The sequence below is a fragment of the Lytechinus variegatus genome, chromosome 14 (assembly GCF_018143015.1).
Source record: "Lytechinus variegatus isolate NC3 chromosome 14, Lvar_3.0, whole genome shotgun sequence".
In the NCBI taxonomy this organism is placed as follows: domain Eukaryota; kingdom Metazoa; phylum Echinodermata; class Echinoidea; order Temnopleuroida; family Toxopneustidae; genus Lytechinus; species Lytechinus variegatus.
In genome coordinates, this window is record NC_054753.1 from 16647644 (window position 1) to 16671787 (window position 24144).

General features: G+C 35.6%; 1 protein-coding gene across 1 annotated transcript; it reads right to left on the reverse strand.

The window, feature by feature from the left end:
• Positions 1-458: 458 nt before the first annotated feature.
• On the reverse strand, positions 459-22761 carry LOC121428075 (dnaJ homolog subfamily C member 11-like). Its single transcript, XM_041624653.1, has 15 exons — positions 22668-22761; positions 17655-17784; positions 16044-16216; positions 15420-15490; positions 14442-14616; positions 13353-13420; positions 11271-11338; positions 8623-8747; positions 7834-7916; positions 6199-6315; positions 5599-5754; positions 4451-4520; positions 2384-2593; positions 1603-1732; positions 459-680 (listed from the first exon to the last, which is right to left on the reverse strand). Exons 1-15 carry the CDS (start codon positions 22740-22742, stop codon positions 658-660), a joined length of 1674 nt encoding a protein of 557 aa, XP_041480587.1. The 5' UTR covers positions 22743-22761; the 3' UTR covers positions 459-657.
• Positions 22762-24144: the final 1383 nt, after the last annotated feature.

Below are 24144 nucleotides of genomic sequence, written 5' to 3' on the forward strand. Positions count from 1 at the left end.
ATTTTGTATGGTACATCATATATGCAACGGTACAAATGTTTTACATTCAGTCTCCCTTTTGCTCGCGTAAAACTAGCTAAGTAGGCGTTGTACAATACTAACTGTACTTATATTTGTGTGCTTTACTCTTCTCTGTAATCAACAATTCAATAGTTGGATAATGCCAAATTATTTTTCAGACCATAAAATCTACATGTACCAGCCAAAGCCATTTCTAACTTCATTCATTTAAGAGTCTATCGTTAAAATTGAATTAGCTGGCAAAATGATAATACTGCAATGGATTCTTTTAAGCGCACATCTGTCAGAAGCTCAATAACGGTGACAGATGTTTACAGATTATGTTAGCATTGCAGGTTTGAGAACATTTCATGCTACCAACCTTGATGGTAGTATGAATTAGGTGGAGAAAATATAAAATGAAATCACTGAGATATCCAATTTGAGAGATTCATGAATTTCTTCCTCTAAAATGGTATTTTCTTTAAAAATTGAGCATTTCTCAAGGAATCAAATTCTGGTTTGGGGACACATTGCAAACAGGTTGAACACATTGAATGAAATAGGGGATGGTATAAAAACCCAGAGCAAGGCTTGTTGAAAGGTAAAAATGCCTCTTTCTACATGGTATTTACTGGGTAGAGAAATCAGCCTTCCTCAACTTGGGTCCATCTTGTGTGCTGGAAAGATATGGAGAGAAAAATAGAGTTGAGAAAATTGAATGTCTCAGATAGGACTCCTGCTTCAATGTTCTTCTCTTCTCTAAAATCACTTTTTTATTAGTCAACCACTTATTGTTCGTGACCACTGAATTATGTTGCTTAGTCCGAAAAATGATACAAAGATACATTGTAGTTTCTATCCACAAAATAAGTTCATGTGGAATCCAATCCAATCAAATCAAATCTTTGTATATCTATGTGTACCAAATGATTGCTGAGAAATTTGCACATAAGCAATTTTTTTTTGCTTTGTCATTTTTTTGCTAGCAAAAACTACAGACTAAACAAATTCTAAATTGTATGATAACAATTAATATTCAAAACAAAACTCTTCTATTCAAGAGTTAAAGCATGTAATCGGAGTTCAGAAGTGTGAAGCGGAGGATTTGTGTGTAAAATTTGAACTAGGGTTGAGTCAAAGCATCATAAACACTGTTCAAAATGACCGTTAAAAGCATAAACATTTTACTATTTGACAACCGTTTGAATGGATGAAGAAAAAAAAAGAACCCCCCAAACTTGCTTGAATTTCACATTTCATACCTTTAGTTTACATCCATGAAATGGCCATCTATCTTTCTATATCTACTTGAAATTATTTTGATTTAGTTGAAAACCTATCATGAAAATGAAGAATATTCCATTCTTTCTTGACTTTGAAAGATTGTTTTTCAGTTGATGGAACACAAGATCTACTAATATGAATGTCTACAATAAACTAGAATTCTCGTTCATTTTAGTCCCACATGTGCACATTCATGTTAAACCTAAATAGTTTCAAGGAAATATATCAAATAGACGGTCATTTCATGAATGTAAAGATGTGAAATGTGTTTTTTTTTTTTTACTTTTAAATAGCATTAGACAGTGAGATACTTACATTGCCTTGGTATCCTAAGTTGTTCTGGATCATCAATGGTACATTCATGGAGGGTTTGACGGAATTCATAACGGACTTTCAGCTGTTTATCCTCGCCCGGACATGGGTCATAGAAACCGGGAAGACTCGACTACAAAGAATAAAGGAAGAGTGAATACATGATAAGTTTGGAAAGTGAAATGCATGTAGGATTGGGTGTTACTGAAATATATAAAACCCATAATTTGCATCTGACATTGTATATTCATCCTGCATCACCTTTCTATGGAAAATTGGAAGGTGCCTCTTACAGGAAAATTTGTGTTTTCACTTTTTCTTTTCTCCACAATATTCAACTGACAATAGTGTGATATTAAGTACAATGCATATTAGCAATTGTAGTACTCTTGGTTGTGAGATGATGATGATGACAATGGTGATGATGATGATGATAAAGGATGATTATGATGATGATGATGATGAAAAGGATGATTATGATGATGATGATGATGATGATGGTGATGATGATGGTGATGATGATTATGATGATGATGATAATGAAAAGGATGATGATGATGATGGTGATGGTGATGATGATGATGGTGATGATGGTGATGATGATGATGATGATGATGGTGGTGATGATGATGATGATGATGGAGGTTTAATGCTAGTGGTGGTGATGTTAGCGGTAGTAATTGTAGAATTGTAGTGATGGTGAGATGATGATGATGAATACCATGGCAGTGATGAAGATCTGCACATTTTCATCATCCAGAGATGATTCTACCAACATTCCTACCTTGGATACATCTGTCAAGATGAGTTTTGAATCCTTAACCTGGCACTGCAGAGGTATCTTGACATCAATCACTAAACCATTCATCTGCTGATCATCACCAGAGCTGTTGGTCGTGATCAGCTTCCCGTACCAAGCTTGGACGATGATGAGACCTTGACGACTTGTTTCAAACTCTATGATCCGCCTTACCATCTCTGCCATCAGTCTCACCTATAAACAGGTTTAGAGAGAGAGAGAGAAGCAGTCCATTAATAAAAAATGCCAAATTTTGTAAGTTAATAACTGTATTAAAAAGAAAGGCGGGCTTTAAACAAGTGGAATGCCTCTGGCCGTCTCACCTGCATCACGCGGTTCAATATAGCAGCAGTGCTGACTTTGAAAACTACTCTAACTCGCACAAGATGTTCAGTGATACATGGTTACTCTTATGTTCACTTTTTATGAACTAGACCAATAAACTTACAGAGATATGATGGTTATTCAACAAAAAAACCCAACATGGCCAAAGTTCATTGGCCTTACATGACCTTTGACCTTGATCATGTGACTTGAAACTCGCACAGGATGTTCAGTGATACTTGATTACTCTTATGTCCAAGATTCATAAATCAGATCCATAAACTTTCAAAGTTATGATGGTAATTCAACAGATACACCCAAATCGGCCAAAGTTCATTGACCCTAAATGACCTTTGACCTTAATCATGAGACCTGAAACTTGCACAAAATGTTCAGTGATGCTTGATTACTATTATGTCCATGTTTCATGAATCAGATCCATAAACTTTCAAAGTTATGATGGGAATTCAACAGATACCCCCAATTCGGCCAAAGTTCATTGACCCTAAATGACCTTTGACCTTGGTCATGTGACATAAAACTCACACAGGATGTTCAGTGATAATTGATTAACCTTATGTAATAATAATAACTAGCATTTAGTATGCTCTCCATAGTTAACTATATCACAGCGTTTACAAACAAGTTTAAAACAAGAATACATAATAATTCCAATAAAAATACATTCAAAAGAAATTAATCGGAAAAGAGGTATGTTTTTAGAAGTTTCTTGAATTGATCTGAAGAGTTTGATGATTTAATGAAAGTGGGTATGTTGTTCCATTCTTTAGAAGCAGTAACACTAAATGTGCGATCACCTGATTTTGTATGAGTTTTGGGTATGGCAAGCAAATATGGGTCTTTAGATGAACGGAGATTAGGGTGAGTTGGTCTATGGGAAGCAAGGCTATCTTAAGATATATTTTGGCATCTGGTTATTATGTCCAAGTTTCATGAACTAGGTCCATATATTTTCTAAGTTATGATGACATTTCAAAAACTTAACCTCAGATTAAGATTTCGATGTTGATTCCTCCAACATGGTCTAAGTTCATTGACCCTAAATGACCTTTGACCTTGGTCATGTGACATGAAACTCTAATAGGATGTTCAGTAATACTTGATTAACCTTACGGCCAAGTTTCATGAACTAGGTCCATATACTTTCTAAGTTATGATGTCATTTCAAAAACTTAACCTCAGGTTAAGATTTGATGTTGACGCCGCCGCCGCCGTCGGAAAAGCGGCGCCTATAGTCTCACTCTGCTATGCAGGTGAGACAAAAATTGTAGTACCAAAATTAATTCTAAAGTACTTTATATATTTCTCATGTATTTCCTTGTTTTTTACTTGATGTTTTTTATTGTTTTAAATGGAAATCATTGATGAAATTATTTCAATCATACATAACATGGAAACAATTTCAGGTAAAAGTAACATTTATGAAATATGGCTACATACAGATTTGACAATATCTGCAAATTAAATGTTTTTGAGTAATTTGGAGTCTGACATGCACTAACAAAATGTGCAACTTTAGAACCATGTACAGGTATACGGACATCATGAATATGGTGTAATATTGCGTGAGACTTGAAAGAAAAGAACATCTTTCTGCATTACATATTTTTCACAAAAAATGAATAGGGGGGTTAATAAACCCCCCCCCTGACTATATAGGGTTAACATGTTCATTTAAATGATAAATAAAATGGTTGTTTTACTTACAGAGGCTTCAGCTTCTCTTTTCTTTGTTTCAATTACATCTTTATTCCTAGCTCTCTCCTCCTCAACATCACTGAGATATATGGAATAAGCAAATAAAAAGACTCGGTCAAAGTTAGTTTTACAGAAATAAGTAATTTTTTTCATGAAACTTCAAACAAATTACTGAACTTGTTTGAAACACTAAAACAAGAAAATTTATCGATGTAAAAAAAAATAATAAATTAGTTCTTGACTCACCATTATTAACTAAAAAATATATCATTTGACCTGAAACTATATGCAAGCAATATGATTTGTGATACATGATTACCCTTATGTCCAAGTTTTATGTAATAGGTCCAGGTGTATCTAAGTTAAGATTACATTTAAAAAACTGAACATTGTTTAAGATTTCAATGCCGATGCCGTCAGAAAACCAGTGCCTATAGCCTCGATCTGCTATGCAGGCGAGACAAAAAAGTATTTGCTTTAGTTAAATTGCTCCATCTTTGCACATTTTCATCTAATATTTGCATTTCAGTAATAAACATATAAGATGAACTACTTATAGAATTTATCCCATTCCTTGTTACACCCATTGATTCATCTACGGAAACAAAAGACAAAAAACAGATAGGGATGTAGTCAAACCAGAGCCCTGTCTTACAAAGAGTCCAGGTGTATCTAAGTTAAGATTACATTTAAAAAACTGAACATTGTTTAAGATTTCAATGCCGATGCCGTCAGAAAACCAGTGCCTATAGCCTCGATCTGCTATGCAGGCGAGAGAGTTACAATTGATCTGATCAATCGCAACTGTGGACCACCAGCAATGTCAACATCTATTATGCATGTTTGTTCAAAATATTTTCTAACTATGATGTATATTCATCCATTCATTGTTTTCTTTAAACAAAGGTCACAGTGGATATTTTTCGTAGAAAAAATTATGACACTGATGGATTTCCATAGAGTTACGATTGATCGGATCAATCATAACTCTTTGTAAGATGGGGCCCAGGCCTTGAGGTGACATTTTGCCAGCCATGGCTTTGGCCTCAACCCAAGTCAGGTGTATAAAGTCTATGGGAGAAAGTTTTCTCCAGCCACCCTGACTACATCCCTGTTTAATAGAAGACATTCTCAATTGTCTTCAATGCATGACATACTTCTCTTTCTGTTTCTGTAGATATGGATTAACCACAAGAACCTTGATGATCCAGTAGACAGCTAAAGGTGCTACAGTGCCGTAGAAAATTGCTTGGGGGCTTATTTCTTGAGAGAGGTGGATCGGGAATACAATTGTCTGATTCGCTCTGCTTGCTCTGAAGAAAAAAAAGGATAACATTTTAAGTTCTCATTCCCAGAAGATATGTATTCTGAAATATAGATGAATCCAAATTCCAGAGCACTGTATCTTACAGTAGCCATATCAGGGGAGGAGGGCTTGAAAATAAGAATAAAAGCAGTTGCAATGACTTATGCGACAAGCCAGATGAGTTGCTATGTTAGCACATTTCTTTTTATGCATACTTGAGGTCCTCTGTTAGAAATTACCAAAAGATAATAGCACCTAAACCAAAGTGATGTATACATATGAAAGAATCAAATTATTCACAGAATATTTTGAACTTCATGGCAAAATGAAGGACATTTAAAAATCATCCTTTGGCAAGGCATTGATCTACATCTGCCACAATCAAATCAACCCAGGTGAGGTTGATGGGCATCCGGCAGGAATTCATTCCTTGATATGCTTAAGGACTTACCGTAGTCTAAGAAAGACACCGGTGGGATAACCTACGCTCATCTTAGCTCCAAGACGATTATTCTTTGAAACTTTCCTCTCGCCACCGTACTCTAGCAGAACACCAAATGCTCCAGCTCTACAAATGAAAACACAAAACCACAGAAGCACATCAGCAAAGCAGAATAATGCTTCCTGAAAGCAATATTAGGGACCATAAGATTTCACAATGAAGCCCATGATATCAAATTTTCTCTCCCTTAAAGATAGACTCTTGTACTGATCACAACATAAAATAAAAAGTTTTTAAAATTTTACAAAATATGCATAGAATTATAAAACTATTAATTATATCTGCCAAACAATTTTTTTCAGGAAAATGTACAATAACAGAGTAATGAGCAAATGAAGATCAAAATAATTACTAAATAAAATGCCTGTCCTTATATAGTGTGGTCCCACATGTTGCCTTCTGTGTTAGCTACACCAGGAAAAGATGGGGTAATGATAATGAATATAATTTCAAGCAAGTCTGAATTATTTCAATGAAACTTTAAAGCAGTCTGGGTCTGGCATATCATTAACACGTTGTTATGGATGAGAAATCTAAAGCTCCATATTCTTATCTGATTTTGAAAGAAGCATTTGAAGTGTCAAGGCTGTAGTATTTTGTTATAGCATAGCAAATTAGTATATTTGAAAAAACATCCTCTTTTTTTGTAATCTGGGAACTATTTCATGAAAGTTTTCAGCACGGACAAGATGTCTTTCTCCGACAGTTACCATAGTAACAGTCCGAGGCCAGTGCTTCTGAGCCAATCATAACTAAGGGTTTCACTGAAATTGTCAGTGCTGATAACCTGGCCTGTACTGGCAACTTTAATTAAATGACAAGTCTACCCCAATTAAAAGTTGATTTGAATAAAAAGAGAAAAATCCAACAAGAATAACACTGAAAATTTCATCAAAATCAGTTGTAAAAAAAGAAAGTTATGACATTTTAAAGTTTTGCTTAATTTCGCAAAACAGCTATATGCACATCCTGATTGATATGCAAATGAGGAGACTGATGATGTCATCAACTCACTATTTCTTTTGTATTTTATTATCTTAATTATGAAATATTCTAATTTTCTCCTTATTGTCAAATGAAACAATGATTAATTCCTCCCAGAACATATGGAATTAGCATTGTTTAATACTATATTGTTCGATCAGGTTGGTCCTTCATTTAATATCTGAAAAAATGAAATGGTGTATAATTCAAACAATAAAAAACAAAAGAAATAGTGAGTGAAGGACATCATCGACTGCCTCATGTGCATGTCACTGATTTGTGCATATCACTGTTTTGTGAAAATCAAGAGAAACTTTAAAATTTCATAACTTCTTATTAACATCCCATTTTGATGCTAGTTTGATTGTTCTCTATATAATCAAATCAACATTTTTCTGGGGTGGACTTGATCTTTAAACACTTCCAACCCCCTGGGTTAAAATATAGGGCTTCAAGTCAATTAACTGGGCTATTAGCAATTGTTATTATAGATGACAGAGGGAGTATTATCTACCCTTCCACCCTGTTGGATGATTGCATTACAGGGGGGGGGAGGCTGACTCAGAAAGCTAAACAAATAATTGTGGTACTTTCACTTACTTGATAGAAGCTGTCATTCTGCCTTCACTTTCAACAAACTTCTTGGTATAGGAAAGACTGGCAAATGTATTAGGAATTCCAAGCTGTTAAAAAATAGAATATAAAACAATTCTGATGTTTATAAATGAATATGATGGAACAGACTCTCTTTGTGTTTTATCCTTATAATCAAATAATTTATTTCCACAACAATATACAATATTACAAAAAATACCTTTAAAAAAATGTAAAAGAAATTATGAACAGAGTCAGATTTAAACATCAAACAAAGATATGTTTTATCATCGAGAGAGCCGAATAGAAGATAAAGAGTCTTAAAGCTCTGGCACCCAGCAATAAATTGAAAAGTAAGCTAATAGAAATAATAGATATTTCTTAACATGGTGACTAAGTGTAATATTGGTGAGCATATCCTGGCCTAGTGGTTCTGACTCTTGCCTTTCAGAGGGCAGTGGGTTCGAATCCTAGCCATGGCATGGTTTCCTTCAGCAAGAAATTTATCCACACTGTGCTGCACTCCATCCAGGTGAGGTGAATGGGTACCCAGCAGGATTAATTCCTTGAATGCACGAGCGCTGAAAGGCAGCTCGAGCTGAAGCCGAGGTACTAATAATAATAACAATGCTGCTCAGAATAGATTGTTTCTTGATGGATGGCACAATACAATGCCTATTATTCCTATTTGTCTTTTCATCAGAACTTGTCAAAGAGCAGTTAAATACCAACATTATAATACAGGTATTTGGGGATCTACTAAGAAGTATTTTATGATGAAGAGGTGAAAGTTACCTGAAGTTGGCAGGAGATGTTGCTTTCTTTGGTATCTCTTACTACCATTGAATTCATGGAAGATTGTAGACCGGCCTTCCACGTAAGGTAGCCCATGGTATTTCGATCTAACTGCCTAGCACCAACTATAAAGACACAAAATATGGAGGAGTAAGGAGAGTTGGAACGTCTTCTTCATCATTGCGGGTGGCGCCGTGGTCTAGTGCTTATGACTCTCTCCTTTTAATCTGAGGGACGTGGGTTTGATTCCAAGCCATGGCATGTTTTTCTTCAGCAAGAAATTTACCCACATTGTGCTGCACTCGACCCAGGTGAGGTGAATGGGTACCCGGTAGGAAGAAATTCCTTGAATGCTCGAGCACCCGATCAAGGTAGACATGCTTAAGCCGGGGTAATAATAACATCATGTTAAGCAGGCCCCACTGGGAGTACAGTTTTTGGAACTGCAGTGGCTACCCTGGGTAAAGTTTGACATTATTATTATCGTTATTTACAAGCATCATTTATCTGAAAGTGAATGTGCAGTGGATCAATCTGTGGGATGCCTAAAACGAGATATTACTGGACTTTTCGGCTGCACAAAGTCAGGATTTACATGTATGCCCCCGCCACTGCCAGATCAAGAAAATATTACACATCCAGCTTCTAAATTAGTTTAATGACCTCTGTCATCTTTGACTTTGTGAATCCCAAAAATTAAATCTGGGGAAAGTTTCATCAACATTTTCGTCTGACAAGTTATCACATCTGACAACTTTTACTGATTCTGATTGGCTGAGAGGCACTGTTACTATAGTAACTGTCAGAAAAAACAAGACTTGTCAGATAAAACGTCTAACGGAAGGAATTCACGGAAATGGCCTTTTGAAACGGAAAGTGGCATTTCAAACGGAAAATCACGGAAAACATATTTTTCCTCAAAATACACAGAACAGCAACATAAATTACTCCAAAATCTCAACAAAATATGAATATTAAATGGCCACAAAACCTCACAAAACACGATCTCACTTCACCACAATCACAACAAAATCAACACATCGTGACTGCTCTTCACTCCTTCACACCCGATCGTACCCCTCGCCCCGGTCCTTCCCGGCCGCTCTGGCAGGTTACGGTCGATCGGCCGTATCCAAAACATTCACATGCAGGTCGTGTTTTGCTGCCCTCTACATTTGAAAATGTATAGCATGATCTTGAAATCCAAAATGGCGGATAGAATGAAATCGTTGACTGCTCGAAACGATGTCCAAAACCCCCCAAAATTATCTATAAAAGTTCATTCAACAGTGAAATAATGCTAGAAATGTGAAAGGTGAGGATGTATTCATGTTAGATATATGTATCAAAATATTTTTTGTGCCCGCATAGATCCGATTACAGCGGATTCTACTGCGTTGTTGGTACAGTGACAGATCCAAATTTTGACCAGCGCGAGCGTTAACTTGTGTTATTGCTACTGGATGGGTAAACGGAATTGTCACTTTTCCGTGTGTACAAAGTCTATGGGGAAACGGAATTTCCGTTTTCTGACATGCCGTAAAAGGAATTAAAGATTTTCTGAAACGGAAAAGGAAATTTTTTGAAACGGAAAATCACTGTCCCAAAACGTCTTGCAAGTCCTTTCATGAAATAATCCCAAGATCACTATCACTCCCATGTACCTACATGAGCCATGTTTGAAATTGATAGCTACAAATCATGGTTCTTGATTTCTCACAAAAAGAACTAGATTTTCAGGAATCTAATGAACTCTGTGACCTAATGACCTCAAGACAACCAAAACTGATCTGAACACACTCACTCCCATCTGCATACTAGGACCAAGTTTGGAGTTGAACCATCGAACGGTTCTGGAGTTACCACAAGAATGAAAACAGTGGGTGGAGACATAATACTACCAGAACACATCAGACCCTACCACATACCCATGGGTGTCAATGATCAAAGATACTACAAGGGAAGATCGGACAGTACATAGACCGCGTAATGAAACGCTTGGGAAGAGCGCCCCACAGCGTTGAGTAAGTAACAACCTTTTTTTATCTTTGCGTATCGCGAGATGGTTGTGTACAAAACATATGAGAGAAATGGTGAAGGGTTGAAGGGATAGACTATTTTTACATTTCAATTTTTTTTCTTCAATTTTTCCCCCTTAGATTTGAGATGAATATATTTCAGATGTTTCTTGGTAATAAAATATGGAAATATTTTCACGAGCGACCCTTGAGCTGTCTCCAAACTCCACTCTCTCATTTTCCCCCATATGTTTTATACACAGTCGCGTGCCGATATGGCAAAGGTTTACTTACTCAACGCTGTTGGGCGCCCTTCCCTATAAGCATTTATAGAGCATTTAAAAAAATTGCTGAAGCGTCCGATCTTCCCCTTGTATCTTTGCAATTATTCAAAACAATACTCGGCTATGGATAGTCAGAGACTCAAATGATTTTTAATAAAGAAGATGTTTGTGCAGTCATAGCTTGAGTGATGAAATATGCTCGAACATATGTAATTGGTTATAGCCATATGCAAGAGTGGATGTCCTCCAGATGACAAAATTATAATGCCACTGGCTTTCCATAGCTTAAATTAACTTGGATTCATCCAAAGTGTACAAGAGGGTACCTGGTATATAAACTACTTACCTAACACAAGTCCAGGCGCCACAGCTCCTGTGCGTGTTACTTGGAATAAACCTGAGCAAGTTGCAAAGCTGAAATCGAAACAATAATCATCAATCCATTATTCCCATATATAAAGTACCAAATATAACTCTGAATAGAGTCATGATTGAGTGACCAATTTTCAATATTTTAATAAGATCTTCCTCAAGAACGGATTTATTCAAAAGATCAGGGGCCGTAACACAAAGCTTAGCAATCATCGTCGGACATTTTTCTACGATTGATTTCGGCGAACACAATGTACAATCAATCGTGGAAATCAAGCGTGCTATTAATCGCCAACCTTTGTGCTACAGGACTCTGGAGCCTGTTGTAGAGATCTTTTGCCAGAAAAAACTCTGGCAAACAAAATTATCCCATTGACACTTTACACACTGAAAAACTCTGGCAAAAAAAATTGCCAGAGCTTTTCTCTTATGCAATATAAACATATAAAGGGAACTATCAAAAGTGAACTGTTAAACATTGTTACATTAAAACAGAAAATATCAAAGTGGACAAAATTTAAAAAAAATCGAGAATACATTTTTTAGGAGCTATTCTGAAAATTTGTACATTTTGAAAAACAAGGTTTCTGTTCGTCAACGGCTTATTGGTCATCTAGCAGTGGAAGCAAAGGACTTGTCTGCTTATTAATCTTTATATCAAACTTATACTGGTTAACTTTGACTGAATGGAGCTAAAAACAAAGTGTTATATCGGGTAAAACAGTAAAATGTGTCTGTCAGGGAAAAAGTTACACGGTGCTCGGGGTGAACCAAAACGCTCAAAAAGAGCAAACGAAATCCCCCATTCACTAAAATGTTAAAGCTTATCCAATGTTGCAGTGTTAGGTAGTCGATTGTGAAAAGTAGCCCAAAAAAGAGAAAAATTAGTTTTCTGCCTGGCGTCTGCCATTTTCACAGATAATAATAATAGCCAATTTTTATATAGTGCTTATCCCAGATCAGCTCAAAGTATTTTACAGCATATTATTACCCCGGTCATTAGATTCATTTCAATCCCGCACAAAAAGTGCACTATTTCCACTCCCTGGGGAGCATTCGTGGCATTCATCGCAGCCTCATTATGGCGCTGGCAAATTCAAACATACAATATCTTTCGCATCCTACCGGGTACCCATTTAGCACCTGGGTCGAGAGTGCAATGTGGATTAACGCCTTGCCAAAGGACGCTAGACCGCTGTGGGATTCAAACACACGACCCTGTTTACGAGGCGAGAGTCGGAACCACTGCACCACGGCGCTTCCATATGATGGCACTGTATTTTCAAGACAATGAACCTGCAGTATCTAATTGCAGGGTCAGTGGGGTTTTTTTTTAATTTCTCTTGGAAGAAGAAATCAATATGTAGAATATAAACACATTCTTCTCAGTCACTTGGTTCCTTTTGTCAAAGTCAGGCTGTATATGATCTACCGTAAAGGCACTAGTATTCAACCCGTTTGGAGAGTTTCCTCAAATATTTAGAAATATAGAATTTACCTGAATTTTAGACCGGTCTTATTTCCAAGAGCAAATGCTGGTAATTCTTTTTCCGTTACTTTTTTCTTCAACCAGTCGACTGTGTGCGCGGGCGATCGAGTTATACAGCGATGGGTTTGGCACTAGTATTCAATCCCTAGGCACTAGTATTCAACCTAGCGATGAAAGATGGCCGTCTCTCAATCTGCCCTTGTCCCATCCGACTATGGACTAGGCAATTTGAGATGAGGCCAAACAGGGAATTAATCAAAGCCAGAGTCTTACATATATCTAGATCTAATTTAGCAATCTAAACCCTTTTGAGATTTGCTATCTATCCTCACTAGGTTGAATACTAGTGTCATTCAGTGCAAAAGGCCATTGCCACATAATTCGATCCTCCGCGCATTACAGTCGACAGATTGATAAAGAAAATACAGACAACAGATTACCTTGGAAATAACAAAGGTAAGAAATTAAGATACATTCCCTATTTCTAAATATTTGGGGGAATATGTCAAAATCTTTGAATTATGCCAGGTTGAATACTAGTGCCCATGTGGTAATTGTCTAACTTACCTTCTCTTTGTTATATGCCTGAAGTATTTCAATGCAAATGATGGACCTGACCCACCAGATACTTGTAACTAGTAAATGAAAAAAAAATAAAACATTAATATCAATTTTTTTTCTACTATCACAGGTGCAAACAGGGTACAAAGATTGATTAAAAATATTTGACTCAGGTTTTAAACAGTAAGGCCCATATTCTGAAGTCGGGTTTGTAGTTTAAGTATGGACAGCCGATTTTTACATAAATCCTTGACGGTTGAGTTATCATATTTCAGCTCATTTGGCTCTCAAATGAATAATTTTCTAGGAAATATAAATAGATGATTGTCTTCACCATCTATGAATCAGGAAAGAGCATAGTAAACATAAGAAACATACAACTTAATTAAAAATGTTGACACTTTTAGCTTCCCATATTTTTAGCGCTGAGTTAGACCATGGTCTAAGTTAAACCTGACCTCAGAATACGGGCCTAAGTCACAAAATGCACTACATATACATTTGTAACAGATTACTGGTAGTCATGATGAGAATGTAATCCAAATTAATTCAGATGGTAGATGAAAGCAAAACTGATCTGATATAATGACAATCTGAAATCAATTGGGTCTTTTCTCTATTAAACAAAAAGGTAAATGATGATGTAACATTTATTTCAATCTCACTATTTGACTATTCATATTCATCTAATCAAGCATACATTTGGAATAATAATAATAATAATAATAATAGTGTATATTTGTATATCAGTAGACGCTCATGGCGCTAGCTGAGCAACAGTTCTCTTTTACAATGTAAAAATTATATTTTATAGAAATTTATATAAGTACTACACAAGAACCATGAACAAGTACAATGTAAGAATAATAATAATAATAATAATTTCACATCTGGTTCATTCACCCCAACCCATCCATCAGCCAATCATCATGCGGAACCCAGTGCCCTCTAGCTGCCCCGTTCACTGACAATTTAAGGGGTAAACCCAGTCAGTACATCTATTTAAGGTAACGACAGATCTGTTGCAATTCATTTCCAAACGCAGTATTGCAGTCGATCAAATATTGGTAGGCAGGATTCATCTTTTATACCCACCTCTCCCCACGACTGTGGGGATGTCACTCTCCTGATAGAGCCAGTGATACTGCCCTGACCATTGCCGTTCTGAGTGACGAGGTTACCAGAGAAGCTTGCGGTGTCGGAGGTATTCAAAGGAGCGTCCAGGGACTGTGATATAGACATACTCTTGATCTCTATCGAAGGTACACCGCTAAAGGGTTAGGTGTGATCATGGAGAGAAAGAATGAAAAATGACAAAATAAAGAGGTAACCATAATCATTGTATTATTCTATTCACCTATGATGGCTTTTTTAGTTATAAAACTACTCAATGCAATAACCAGGGATACACTGTAGGTATAAAGGAACAATAAGTACAAATATCAGGTATATGTCTCTCGATTCCTTTGATCACAGGTGTGTATAAGTTTTTTTTCAGACCTGTATCATTCAGATATGATTATTTACATCTGAGACTGATCTTTAATGTCACCATCCGAAAGACGTGACCGGGGATCGAACCTCAGACCTCTGCATCAATTTGTAACTTCCCTCGTGTAGCTTGGACTACAGACACATGCCAAAAAGCAGTCAGGGTTACACAATTACAATATGAAAGCAGTCAGGTAGCCTCAAAGATAAAATCCTTCATGAGATTTTCACCTTCTACATTTTGGGAGGCTTCTTCAGACCACAACTGTCAATTTGTCAGTGCTACATTTTCCAGGGTTGGCATTTTCCCAGGAAATTTAGGAACTTCCCATCCAGGTGGAAAATCTAGCAGGAAAAAAAATGTAATTGTTGGGAAGTACTTAAAGACCCAGATCAGAGCTGAAAGTGAAATGCAGATGCTGCCTGAAGTATTCTTCAGACAGGTGTTCAGCAAATGTCTCTCCGGGTAGTTAATTAAATTTGTTTTTTTTACTGTATGAAGAAGAAATCTATCCATCTTTACCCAACCACCGAGACACACCTCTTCAAGCAGATAGACCTCAATTCAAGGTTTTCACTCACCTATGCTCTTCATCGTATCCTTCATAATGATCAAAGACATCAGTAGCATCGATTCCTACCAGGATAACTCCCTGTGAAAAACAAATATTCATGTGTTAGAATCATCCTTTCATAGATTGGAGCAAAGTTTGATCATCCTTTTCATTTGTTACTCTCAATATTTCCATTATCCTATATCATAAACTTTGCAATCGAATGGGAGTCTACAAAGATCACTTAGCAGATTAGAATCAAAATGGTTCAGAATCTGATACTAGTTAATAATAAAAAAAACAATAATGACTGTTTTGTGAAAACAAGCAAAAGTTTAAAATGTCACAGCTTGCTTATTTTTCCTACAATTTTGATGAAATTTTCAGCTTAATGCTTGAGTTTCTCTTCAATATATCAGATACAGGTAATAAAACAAGAAAGTAGTAAAACTGTGACACACATTTGCATATCATCCATATTGTGCATACAAATGTTTTGTGAAAAATTATAAATGAGATGTTTTAAATGTCACAACTTTCTCATTCTGCACTTGATTTAGATGAAATATTCAGCATTGTGCTTGCTTTTATTTTCTCCTAAACGAAATTGTCTGGGAACAGATTTTCTCTTTGGTGTTGCAAAAGTTTTTACCCTTGGATTTGTGCTTTGTTGAAGCCGCCTTTCTTCCCGCAGTTTTTCAAGCCTCTCAAACTCTTCTCTGATCTCCCGAGGACTCCTGGTTCTTGGGACCAGGTCCCAGTCTGCTTCAAGTCCCTTCTTGCCATATACATCATAGATGGCCCTCTTTGTTGGGTCATTAAGAACTGAAATGTGACATGAAATAAAATACATACTCATAATAATACACATATAAAAATATTGAGCATCATCAAATACATATTCAAAATAAAAAAAGTAAAGTACTGTGAAAATATGTTTGTGCAAAATACTACCTTATGTTGTCACAGAAAGCATATTTAACTGTATGTGCAGTAATAGTCTATGTCACATATTTAACCCACTGGAGACTGATCCTACATATATTATGTGGGATGGAGTTGGATATATTAGTGCCTTGTATACAATTAACAAAATTTTGAAAGATATTTGTTGGTGAACTGGAAGCCAGTGCAGACCTTTTAAGACAGGGGTGATCCTTGAAAATCTAGATCGACCCCAAATCAGCCGTGCACATGCATTCTGTACTCGCTGAAGACGCCCGGTTTGAGACGAGGGGAGCCCATTCAGCAAACCACTACAATAATCTTCCTTACTAATAATGCATGCATGGACAATTGTTTTCATGCTTTCATCGTCAAAGTATTTTTGTATACGTCTGAGGTTGCATATCATATGAAATGAAGATTCACACACATTGGTAATATGTGCTTCCCCATACAGTCCAGTGATTGGCATATGGACACACTTAATTACAGAACAGAAGATGGTGAATATCAAAATTAGGCTGCAACATTGAACTATTTCCTTTACAGGTTTGGAAACAAATTGACAGACAAAAGCATGAACAAAATTGGGACATGCTTGTTTCAATCAATTTTGGATAAAATTGAAGTCTTACATTCTTTATACCTGAATAACATTCCCTTCAAACCTACTTATTCAGACTGTACCTCAATTCAATGGCGTACATGTAAGTGAACTCACCAACACATCTTTCTCTTTCCTTTATTTTCTGAAGTGCATAGAGACCTATTTAATACATGCATGTGTTATACACTATATAAAAACTGACTATTTTTTATCAATATTATTGATATTATTAATTCAAAATCTTATTTTCCCCATATGAGCTGCAGCCCTCATCAACATCAAAACAAATTGCTTATTGTTCTTTTATCTTCTAAAGTCATGCATACTTTTTGGCCCGTATTCTGAAGTCAAGTTTAACTTAATCTCAGGTTTAAAGTTGTGGTTTAAGTATGGGAAGCCAAAAGTATCAAAAAGTTTTTAAGTTGTATGTTTTTTATGTTTACTGTGCTCTTCCTGGTCCAGCGATGGTCAAGACAATCATCTATTTGTACTTACTAGACAATTATCAATGATTTCTGAGCCAAATGAGCTGAAATATGATATCTCTACCATTAGTGATTTATGCAACAATTGGCTATCCATACTTGAACTACAACTTTAAACCTGAGTTTAAGTTAAACCTGACTTCAGAATACGGACCTTATGTTTTACTGTAATACAACATCAAATGTGACACTCTCTATCACTTAAAATACTTTGTTTACACTGTACCTGTATACGCTTCTTGAACGTTGTTAAAGATGGCCTCTGCCGTTTCCTTGTCTGCATCCAAACTATGTTTATCAGGGTGATACAGCATACACATGCGTCTATAGGCAGCCTTCAGTTCATCCTGGTCAGCCTTCATGAACAATAATAACAAGGATACATTGTCATGTACTCAGTTGTCTGTTTGCGGACCTATTTCATCAAGACTTTTTATAATAACAAATGCAAAATTTCTGTAACAAGTTCACTAGCAGCCAATCAAATTGGATGATTTCAGTAGATTGTAATTGTTATTCATAATTTGTTATTGTAACCAATTTTATGAATTGGGCTCTACATGTAGATCTGATATTGATGCACTCTAAATAACCACCCATTGCCAATAAACTTTCAATTCTGCAAGGCTATAATTTAGGTTTTATAGTCCACTTCTACTGGTACTTAAAATAACAAATTCCAGCAAACCATTGTTTCATATGTCATAAGATTGATTGGAAGATTTTCAGTAATGGTTAGTAAAAACTCTGGGAGTAGCAATGAAAGGCCAATGGCTCTTTACTCCATCCCATTCAATACCTTGTCTATTTTGTTGTTTTAAACTTTACAATTTGTCAATATGTTGTTTTGTTTTATTTGTTATGGAATAATTTGATTTAAACTCAATGTATGCTATATTTTTCTTTTTAGAGAAAGAGATATGAAATGCATGAACAGAGCTACCAAGTCTCACGCATTATGCGTGAGACTCAAGCATTTTGGACTCTTGTTCATCCCGTCAAATCTCTGTCTCACGCAACTATCACAGCCTATCCCCATATACATTGTACACATAGTCTGTGATCTCACTCAGATTCACAGAAAATCTCACGAATAGCTGGTCTTTGAACTTGGCATCTCTGCATGAATTTCAATTAAATCATTTCAATTTCAGTTCACCTTATCCATACTCCATAGCCATTTTGAAAAGGATAAAAGTAAACTATGGCATGTAGTTTCAGTGAATTCTCAGTTTTCAGACCAATGCAAATACAATGGCTTCGACCCTTGTACCGCTTATGTATTATGTACTTCCGGTGCGCAATGCCTTTTTGAAGAACAATTTATAGATAAAAATATTATTTTACAAATAATAAAATACATTATGTGATTACGAATAATTAGCAGTATTATGTCAATTATTTATAATCAGGTAATATATTTTATTATTTGTAAAATAATAATTTTTATCTATAAATTAATCTTTAGAACGGCAACGCTAACCGGAAGTATGTAATACATAAGCGGTTCAAGGGTTATGTATTTGCGTTGTTTACATCAGTAATACATGTGGATCGAGGGGTCTACGCGACATCGGTCTGGTAAGAAACCTTTATTTCTCACTTTTTTTCCTTTTTTTAAACCTTCCTACGCATTAGGTGTAGAGATAAATTAAATCACGACCAATTACAGGATTTTTTTTTTTTAAATGAATTTCATTTACTTGGTTCTCGTAAGGCTCTATGGAAAGGGATTCAAGACGTCAATGATGAAGAAGTATATGACAGTATATAAAAAACATCATCATTGCATCCTTAACTGTGATAAGCATGTTAAACAAATCAAGTATTTTGGAGCAACATTGTTTTCTCCAAAAACTCTCCTTCGTGTGACGTGTGGCCCAATGCATTGCCATGCCAGGCGTCATGGAGAGTAAGCCTACAGGGTAGAAATAATTTAATCCCCAGACGCCTCCAGGCTACGCACACCAGCCCCCGCCGCACGCGCACACGTTTTTTTAGTCTAGACGTCTAGAGACTAGACTCCTAAATTAAGTTAGACCCTAGATTATTTTGAACCGTCGTCTTATTTAGGGATGTCACATGAAAAATAAAAAAACAGGCAAACCATATCAAGCTGCACCTCATATTGATCAGTATGACCTCCTCTACAATTTAAGGTTACGATTTTTTAACAGTTACATACATTATGCAAATTATGGCTCATTAATTATGCGCATATTAAAAAAAGCACCTGTCAACGATTATTCATTGAGAAAATATTACCTGAAATTCTCAAGAGTGATCAAAAGTTTTAAAAATATGATCTAGAAATAGATTGCAAGGCAAGGGTCAACTATGATGGTATTAATCAGTATGATGTGAAGTTAGTATGCAAATGAGTAGATCATGCATAATGAATATTCATTTCTCTTAGTTTTATGAAAATACATGTACATGTACAACTACGGTCAGGGAAAAAAAGGTTCTGAATAAGCAATTATGCAAATCCAACATAGTGATCATCAATTTATCATAAGGTATATAAAATGCTTGTACATAAGCTGTAGATCTAGACACTTTTTTCCTTAAAGGGGTACTCAAGGCCGAAACAATTATGGTGTGAATAAATAGACAAAAAATCAGACAATAAATGTGAAAAAAGAATATTGAAATTGGATAAAGAATGACAAGTTTCTTGAATTTTTAAGTTTTGCAGCTGGGAGGAGAGGTGTTCAATTTTATTCCTTGCAGCATCAAGCTCATTTGTCTTCTCTTCAAGAGATGTATTTAATTGACCTATTTTATTATACTTTTCTTCCATTGATGTACATGCAGAACTGATGCCACTGTTGGACCAGCTTCAACATCCATATCGTGGTCAACATTTACGTTTACGTTTTCTTGTCACAGCTGGTTTCCCAGGAAACTCGTAAGGAGATGAGAGGAAGCTTTCGTGCCCATCTGTTTTGCGGGATTTATTTTTATTTTCTTTTTGGAATGCACGAAAGAGGGCTTTAACACTTTCTTTGAAGGCTGACAATGTTGCACAAGATTCAACCCCCATTTGCTCAAATAAGTTGATTGCAACCATTTTGCACACTCATCATTGCCATTTTCCCTTCTATACTCAAGTACTTGACCTTTAGACAACTCTAACAGTTGGATATTGGATTGATTTGATTCCTGGGGGGCTCCACTGGTTACATGTATTAAAATATGGAGGGATGATAATTGAGCAAGATGTGATGTGCATTTGTAAGCATGCCAAGGAAAGATCCATAAAGGATTTAAATTTAGCAAGATGAAATGAGTATGTGGTGCAAGATGTGAAGGATGATTTCAAAGCATGCCAAGGAAAGTGTCAAGTGATAGTGCAGGAATCAAGTTACCATGCATTGCCAAGGATGAAGTGAGAATGAGGAATGCGAATGATTTGCCAGTGGTTGAGAGAGAAAGAATATGAAGAAAAGAATTATTGAGCATTAGCATTAGCCTTAGGTGGTGTTAAAAAATGAAAAAAAAGTAAAAGAAAGTGTTTGTGATGTTATAAGTATAATGGCCATAAGTAAAAACAAAGGTATTTAGATCTATAATAAGAATATAAAAGAATGTTCAGTTTTTGGAAAATTATCATTCGGTACCAAATAGTATTGTTTTAATCATAAACTACTAAAACTACAATTCCACAACAAATATACTTTTATCCTCTTATCAATATCACCTCAATATGTTAGAGAAAAAGAACTAGCCCTAGTCAGGCGATCTAGATTCTAGAAAAATCTATCCATTAAATATCTTAAATGAATACTGGACTTGGTATTTCTTATTGTACTTGTTCCTGTAATGACTCACAAGAAAAAAAAAAATTCTGGACATTATTTCTGGAAGCTCCCCAAATGGTTTAATAAAGTACAAAACAAATTTATTGATATTACCACTACCTCTGCTTTAACTTGAAATCTCCCCCCTATAACCAAAATAATACGGTCCAAAAGTTAGTGCGCATGTGCACAATGTAAAAAAATACGGCGGGTTTGCCTGTACCATTAAAATATAGGTAACATAATTTAAAACAAAATGTATTTTTTGCAAAAAAAATTGTTTCCTAAATTCAATATTTAGATAAATTTCTGTTTGCTAGAAATGTCTCATAATTATCAAAATAAGTTTGCATTTCAATGGTAATGACTACAAAAACATGAAAAGAGCCCTTGAATGCAGGGCCAATTCTATTTTCGTCGATCGTTTTCCTATAAATAGGCTTATGTGATACCCTTACAAAATTGCTTTGCGCAGGAAGGCGCAGTAACTTGGTGAAAAAACTTCAACATTTTAGCATTAAATATAACTTTATGAACAACACATTGTCTTTGTTTTTCTTCTGAGGGTCTATATATCAGAGATATTTGCATAAAAACCCACTTTTTTCTGGATTTTTGCCTTGAAACTCAAGATTACGTCGGATTTCGGAAGGTTTCCCCGGCGTTGAGCAAACAGGAATCTATGATTTCCGATGCAAAAAATCTTCCTCTTTCTATTTCCGGTACCCATAATTCCATCAAAAACATGGAAAATACCCAAATTTACCTATATCCATAGCTACCCCATAATCCTCAAATCCAAAATGGCGGATCGGCAAACATCGTCGAATGATCGAAACGATGTCGAAAAAGTCGAAAATTCGTCAAAGTAAAATCATTAAACTGCAAAATAATAGGGATAATATGAAAATAGGGTATGTATTCATGCTAAATATGTATTTTAAAAATATTTTACAGTTCGTATCGCTTCAATTGAAGCGGATTTAAAAGCATCAATTACTACATTGGCAGATATGATTTCCGCCCGCTATGCGTATTGTGACATCGCTATCTTATTTTTAATTTCAATTTTGGGTGGCTGTCGCCAAACAAAGGAAGTCTTCCCAAGAGATATTCATTCATCATCAAAAAGCCTGATTACAACTTAAAGAGAAGAATACAAACCCCCATTGCTTCACAAATACAATAAACGTGCACATCATAAGCTATTTATCTAATGTGCTAATCACATACATATTTCACGGAATCGTGATTCCATCCCTTCACTCGCATGTACGGAAAATTACACACAATATCCAGGGACTGGGCACGATCACATTTGGACTCTTTTAATTCATTATTTGACTCTCCTTTTTGTCAGTCACTATGATTAATTGCCGAAATTTATCATCACAAAAAATCAAAGTTTCACACTGACGACTTTCTACAAGACTCACCTCTCTCCTGACGTTTAGAATAGCGTAATAATCGTCAGACGATGACTGCTCTCTAGCTTCGATGGGCGCTGCCATGTTTCAACTTCCATTTGCGTTTTTCCTGGTGATCAAAAATTTATTTAGCTTTAGCGCCATCTAGCGGTTATATCTATATAACTTCTTGAAAAATAGTTGCATGAAAGGGGACCATTTTTTGTGTCGCCCATTTATTATAAAGCGCTGTATGAGAAGCATTTCAACAATATGTTATACAGGGGCCGCCACAGCCCCGCATAAAAATTACCATCCAATTATGATTTTTCGCATGGTCAGTCCATCACTTGCACAACCATTCCGCGGCCCTTTCATAAACTATTAAAATCATTTTGCCTACTTTAAAGTAAATGTTTGTATAACTAAATAAACATCTTCTTCAAAAAAAAAATGGACAAGTTTTATAAGAAAAATCAAATTTAATGATTAATTTTGACATATCAATATTCAGAAAAATAATCTTTTATTTTTCCTTCTTTATTTCCTGGACGTGATTTGTTTTTTTATTGTGTGTGGGGGGGGGCCTGGGGGGTCAAGGCCCCCAAGGGTACATTTTCCGACAACTGCTTTCATGAAACGCTTTCTATATGGGGTCTCATTAAGAAAAAAGCTCTGTAAATTTGAAGTTTGAACTTTAGTGACATATTTAAATGAATATTAAATTATACATTCGTTGACCATTGATCCTAGAAGAAACAAAGAATGTTTAAATAATAATTAAAACAAAATCGGTAATGAATCCATTTCACTCAGGCCATGGAAATGTCAGGGGTAGGAGAAAGAATGTCACCCACTTTTTGTGGCACATAAAGTGCCCCTATTACAAGAAAATGTCACTTTTCTGTGCCCCTTTCATTTCATGCTTTATTTTTTAACGAGTGCCAATTTGCTTTTTAAAATGCACATTCTCGTGTCATTACAATTAAAGGACAAGTCCACCCCAACAAAAAGTTGATTTGAATAAAAGAGGGAAAGCTAATAAGTATAACAAAGAAAAATTCATCGAAATCGGGTGGATGTAAAATAAGAAAGTATAGTGATAGTTTCGCGAAATTTCACAAGACAGTTATGCACTTCCTGGTTGGTGTGCAAATGAGGTGACTGATGCCGTCACCCACTCATCGTTTTAGGTTTTTTTTTTTATTCTGTTATATCACTGTCCTGGAAAAAAACATGTTTATTCCTCCCTGAACATGAAGAATTACCATTGTTTAACATCTTATGGTTCAGTCAAGTTGGTCCTCATTGTCACATCGATGAAAATGAAATATTGTATAATTCAGACAATAAATAACAAGAAGAATGGTGAGTGGGATACATCATTGACTCTCTCATTTACACATCAATAGTTGTGCATAAACTGTTTTCTGCAAAGTAAGTGAAAATTTTGAATTAAATATCATATTTCTGCTATCTTACATTCGATTTTGATAAATAAAAAAAA

Coding starts and splice junctions, on each gene's coding strand:
- LOC121428075 (XM_041624653.1), bottom strand. CDS start 22,742: ATGGCAGCGCCCATCGAAGCTAGAGAGCAGTCATCGTCTGACGATTAT. Junction 14,617..15,419: donor GGATACGATGAAGAGCATAG/GTGAGTGAAAAC, acceptor CTAACCCTTTAG/CGGTGTACCTTCGATAGAGA. Junction 13,421..14,441: donor CCCCACAGTCGTGGGGAGAG/GTGGGTATAAAA, acceptor TTCATTTACTAG/TTACAAGTATCTGGTGGGTC.